Below are 5691 nucleotides of genomic sequence, written 5' to 3'. Positions count from 1 at the left end.
GTGATTTCCTCTCGGATCCAGGGCAAGGGGAAGAGAAGGAAACTTAGAAAAGGGCTTCCCTCTGCGACTGCACGCACGTTGATGCTGAGGGTTTCGAAAATACCGGGCAGTGGCCACTAGCCATGCATTTGGGAGAATAATACAGCACTTTGGGGGCTCAACGTGCGCCGCGGCAGTCAACATGGCAGCCTCGTGGGGGGACCCAGCATCTTCCGTCCCGGCGCACCCCGAGACCTGCCCCGTGTGGTGCTGCTCGGGCTCCCGAGATAGGTAAGAGAGAGGGGGGAGAGGCAGAGGCCCCTTCGCTTGAGGACACGGCTCCATATCCCATCCTTCCTGATCCTACAGGTACCTCCGCAGAGGGAGAAAAGAGCCTTTGCCAGAGTGACCAGAGCTCCGCAAGTCCCCTGCTCGGCTTCATCCCTATTCCTGCAGCCCAGTCCCCCGATCAGCTCCCCCAGGTCCGCGATTTGCTGCTTTTCATAGCTAAAATCATGATCCCGCGTTATCCCAGCCCTCCATCCACCAGAGAAACTCCGTGCTTTCACCTAAGGGCTGCCTTAACTCTAAACTTTGGTTACCCTTCGCTGAAAGTAGATGTAGAGCAGAACTTTCCCCTCCGGAACTCCATAGCAGCGAATTCCCTCCCAGGGTACAGCTGTATTTTAACGACATAAACCATCCCTTTAATGCAGCAGTGGAGTGAGATCACGGTGGAAAATGAACAGACAACACGAAACAATTGATTCAAGGAGGAATTAAACATCTATCCTTTTCTTTTCTTTAACTTTACTCCCATCAATCATCTCTTAGAAGCATCGCTTAAACGGAATACATCCATTTAAACGTGAGTGCAACTTAATACAAAAACTATTGTTGGAATCAAATTAGAAGCGGATTTCTCTTGCAAGGGAAAAGACATAAGAGTTGCTTTGAATCTTGATATTTACTTTCGGTTGGTTAACGTTTGTTACACCCCAAGATTTCCCTCTTGCACATCTCAACATCAGCAAAGATGCAGAAGAGAGGAAGAGATGAATAAATCCTCAAGCAGCTCTGGAAATAGTTTTCTCGTTTCTCTTCTTATTGAAGGACGAGGGTTGCAATTGGCCACAGCTCACGAAGAGGGGGAGGCTGAGGAAGGGAGGGTGATGCTATGGCTGCTGTGTTGTAGTTTCTTAACAAATGTTACCCAACGTGTTGCATCAGCCAAACCTACCAACTCCAGGACGTGTTTGTGCCGCCCGAAGTGAACTTTTGGCCTGGGGGAGAGAAGAAAAAGAGCCCTCCTGGTTCTTCTTCGAGGCTGAATAACCAGTAAATATCCTGACAAGTAACAAATGACTGTGGGCGTCATATTGTTGGGTGCTCTTGTCTCCCTTCTGCTAACAAGTAAATAAATGTTGCCTACCTATGTTTCCATTCTCTGGGCAGTTGAGTGGCCGGCCCGAAGTCAGTGTCATTCCACCTACTCATCAGTTGGACCCTGTCAGGGGAAAGCTCTGCTCTGGGAGCAGATCTGGGGAAAGATCAACCAGGTTTGCCATGGAAAAGCAGATTTTAATGGTCTAGAGTTGGGTATAGCCGTTAAGACACCGTTTATTTTCAGTATAAAGTGTGTAGGTGCAAGGGAGAAGGGACGGAGTGGAAGATATCAGACACATGGATCATTTTTAGTTCTATTCCTCTAATTGTAAAGCTGGGCATGCTATATCGCCAACAAAAGCCATTCTGTCTTCCTAACTTTATTTCATCCCCTCATTAGAATATTGATTTAATTACATCGCTTTTACCCACACTAGCCCTAGACACAAAGCCAGGCTGGCAAAACTCAAATATATGAAGCGTTATTTTCCTTAGGAGCTTTCATTGGGCGACTTAGCCCAGAAAACGCCAAATGTGTCTAAGCCACTTCCTAGGGGAAAGTTTGGAAGTGAAGAAGAAAGCATCCTTCCGGGCTGGGGGCAGAGCAGCCGGCCCTCCCCATCTCTTTTCCCTCTGTCCTTTTTTCCCTGACATGGACCTAGGGTTGAGGAAAACCTTTTAAAGTTGGGGCCAGGGGACGTTCTGCTGAAATTGGTTTATCACACAACTTGGGGGCCTTTTTAGCACTTAAAACAGTCATGGATGATTCTAGTTCTTCCCCCAGCCCCTCTTCCCCTCTACCTCCCCGCACCCCACTTCCCTCCTCTCCTTTAAAGTCTTTGAGGAAAGATTTTGACGTATTCGTGTTGTTATCAGATTGATGGGCAGGGTTTGATTGAAACCCCTTTGTCATGCAAATGTCAGGGCCTTGATGGATGAGCTCAGAGCCGTGACAAACTTCAGGAGCCCCTCGCTCATTGGGTTGGGCCGCCCCCCGGGGCCGCCCCCCCTGCCCCGCCGCGGGCTGCGGGCTCCGAGGGCCAGCGCTGCATGGAAGGAAGTTTTACAGCTTTGACATACTATCTAAAGGTTGTAGGGCAGGCGGAATCCCCCCCAAAACAGGCTGACCCTCCTCCATCAGTGGCAGATGGACAATACTAGGATGAACTCCTTCTTAGAGTATGCAATTTGTAACCGTGGGACGGGCGCCTACCACCACTTGGAGCAAAGCTCCCCATCCTTCCCCCCTTGCTCAGGTAGCCCCGGCAGTGACACTTTCAGCGGGGACGGGCGCTTTGGCACGGGAGGGAGCGCGGCCGCGGCTGCCCACCTCCCCCAGGCCAGCCCCGGCTGCCGCCCTCCCTCCTCCGGGCGCTCCGGCCCCGTGTTGGGCGCTGCCCCCGCCGGGTTCCCGGCCCAGCACTGCGGCCCCAGCTACGGGCACCACCAGCTCTTCCCCGGGCAGCAGGACGCCGAGGGTGTCTACTTCCAGGCGGCCGGGTACTGCGCCAACGCCGGACCCAGCCTCAGCTCCCTCGCAGAGAGCTACTGCGGGGTTGTGCCGGCCCCAGGGCCGTACCAGCAGCAACACCTTTACGGGCAGGAGCAGCCCGGTTACTTGCCTGCCGTTTACAGCAACCTCTCGCCTGCTTTAAACGAGGACAAAGACCCTGCGTGTCCCTCCGAGCCATGCCCCAACGCCAGCGCCACGCAGACCTTCGACTGGATGAGGGTGAAGAGGAACCCACCCAAGACAGGTGAGTTTGGGGAGCACAGAAGAGGGCGAGGGGTTGGCAGGTTTCAGCTTGTCCGGGAAGGGGTGGCCTTCCTCGGGTGTGGGCCCAGGGAGCTGGGCTTGTTGTCCAGGGGATAATTTGCTTTGGGGGTTGGTGGTGGTTTTTGGTTTAACGCCAGCTTGGCGCTGTGAAAAGCCAGAGAGAGATTGCCCAAACTCATCTGAAAGGAGGGTCCCTGCGCTAAATTTCCCGCAGGCCTAATGCTATTTAAGCCCAGCTCGGAGTAGGAAAAGCACCAGGCTTCCTGCTTCTTTCCACAGCCGTGGCTTCCATTTCCTCTATTGTTCAACTTCCGTCTCCCCAGTCTTCCTTAACCACATCCTTCCCTCCTCCTCCTTCTCACATCATGATCCTTGCCCTCCCACTTCACCCCACGCACGTTCGGGTGTCACGGCAATGTGCAGGGAACTGGAGGGAAGGGCTCCAAGGGAAGGGGACAGCTCTGTGGAGCCAGGGTCTGTCCTTCCGTGTCGGAGGCAGGGGGTGCCAGCCGAGGGACCGAGAGGATGCTCAGGGATCGCCCTGGCTGCTCCTGCCCTGCTCCTCTTTGCTCGTCCACAGCTAAAGCGGCGGAGTACGGACTCCTGGGCCAGCCCAACACCATCCGCACCAACTTCACCACCAAGCAGCTAACGGAGCTGGAGAAGGAGTTTCACTTCAACAAGTACCTCACCCGGGCGCGGAGGGTGGAGATCGCAGCCACCCTGGAGCTCAACGAAACTCAGGTCAAGATCTGGTTCCAGAACAGGCGGATGAAGCAGAAGAAGAGAGAAAAGGAAGGTCTTGCCCCAGCCGCTGCCCCCAGGTCTGCGAAGGAGGCGGGTGAAGCCTCGGACCAGTCCACCTGCACCTCCCCCGAGGCCTCCCCCGGTTCCGTGTCCTCCTGAGGGGCAGCTCTCCCCGCAGCTCCTGCAGACTTCCACGCTCGGCTCGGCCCGGCCGCGCACACGCGTCGGGCCGGCCCCATTCTCCCACTCGAGTTTCTCTCCCTTAATTTATAGACCCCTGTAAAACCACCGGCCCCCGACGGAGCAGCCGGGTCCTCGTACACCCCAGCAAGAGGCGTTTGTCTCAGGGATGTTCCTCCTCTTCCTTTCCCTTTCCCTATAGGAACTGCACTTTCAACTACACAAACTTTAAAACGAATTTAGTTTTCTCCCGTTTTTAAAAACGTGCACAACGACTTTCGCCTGCAAGAACCCTACTTTTTATACGGTTTTCCTACTTGTAAAAAGGTTTTGGGCATTTGTTTTATTTCTTTCCTTTACATTTCCTGTATGTATATGTCGGAACGAGATCTGAGGAGCCCAGGATGCCGCTGGCCTCTGCACAGACCCCCGCACCGCTCAAACCCCGCAATTCCCCTGCTGCCGTTTTGCACTATTTCTGCTTTACAGGGTTTTTGTACACGCTTTGCGACTGGCACTGACCTGGGTTGTGCCATCAGGGGAGCGGGACGAGGCGCAGGCTGGCCTCGGGGTGCTCTGGGCGGTGGTCGCTGTCGCAGGAGGTGTCGGCGACGAGGCTGGGGGGGCCGCGGGGCTCGGCTCCCCGCACTGGCTGCTATTTATTGTACGTCTCGGTAGCCCGAAGCCTTGGAGCGAGGAGCGCAGCTCCATGTGTCCCCATCTCTTCAGGCTTATCGGAGTCCGATAAAAACGTTATTGACCCATGGTTGAATTGTTTCCCTTACCCACGAGAAATATTAGGGTAGGACGAACTGAAAAACACGGCAACTTTTGTTAGAGTTTGCTTTAAAGGGAAAAAACCCAAATGTCATCGAGAAAAAACAGCGGTTTCTTAATCGGAATCTCCCTTTTCCCTTCCATTCCCTTCCCCGCGCTCTGTATCTCGAAATGGAACTACCTCAGCCTAATAAAGTTTACTTTTCCCATATGCCAGTCCCCTCCACTCGAAGCTAAATGGAAACCTCTCCTATACAGGGACCTGCAAGACACGGGGCGTGGGGAGCCCGGGCTCAGAGGGAGGAGGAGGAGGAAGGAAAAGGTGTCCTGCTGCTGGCAAAGCTCCCGAACAAACCGATCCCTCTTCCCCCGGGTCCTCCGCACTCCTCCCCCCGCCAGGGATGGTCAGGATCGGGCCCGAGCTCGTTCGAAGCGAGTGGCCCAGAAGGGACGGGAGGAAAACGCGGCTCTTTCCCACAGTGGGAATCCCACCCCAGGGCAGGGTGCGGAGGGACAGGGTCCTCGGGCGGGCACAGCAAAGCGGGGCCGGCGCCCGGGTTTAGCTCTGACCTTTTTACCTCGAAACGCCTCTGGGATTTCTAAACAAGCAAACAGAGGAGCTGCCAGGAGAAGCCATTGTCCTGGCTTGGTCAGATTTGCAAACCTTTGCTGTGGGGTGTGAGTGGGGCGAGGAGTAAGCGAGGAACCTACTGCGGCCGCAGCCCGGCCAGGGCAGGGGGATCTGGGCAACTCCGCGGTCCATCCCCATCCACACACCGCTCCTGCGCCAAAGAACGACTTCTGAGTGTCCAATTCGCTCAGAGACAAGGAAAATGAAAAAGAAA

The 5691-nt window shown here is 54.8% G+C and overlaps 1 protein-coding gene across 1 annotated transcript; it reads left to right on the top strand.

The window, feature by feature from the left end:
* Positions 1-2415: 2415 nt before the first annotated feature.
* On the top strand, positions 2416-4048 carry HOXB1 (homeobox B1). The gene is made up of 2 exons (XM_034070328.1): positions 2416-3122; positions 3723-4048. The coding sequence occupies exons 1-2, from the start codon at positions 2513-2515 to the stop codon at positions 4046-4048; spliced, it is 936 nt and encodes a 311-aa protein (XP_033926219.1). The 5' UTR covers positions 2416-2512.
* The last annotated feature ends 1643 nt before the right edge of the window (positions 4049-5691 follow it).

The sequence above is a fragment of the Melopsittacus undulatus genome, chromosome 17 (genome assembly GCF_012275295.1).
Source record: "Melopsittacus undulatus isolate bMelUnd1 chromosome 17, bMelUnd1.mat.Z, whole genome shotgun sequence".
Classification (NCBI taxonomy): Eukaryota; Metazoa; Chordata; class Aves; order Psittaciformes; family Psittaculidae; genus Melopsittacus; species Melopsittacus undulatus.
The sequence above is the reverse complement of the archived record's forward strand: the minus strand, read 5'-3'. Positions and strand labels throughout refer to the sequence as shown.

Excerpts from the sequence above, each read along its gene's own strand:
- HOXB1 (XM_034070328.1), top strand. The coding sequence starts at position 2,513 with ATGGACAATACTAGGATGAACTCCTTCTTAGAGTATGCAATTTGTAAC. Across the intron at positions 3,123-3,722 it reads GAGGAACCCACCCAAGACAG|CTAAAGCGGCGGAGTACGGA; the intron begins GTGAGTTTGGGG and ends GCTCGTCCACAG.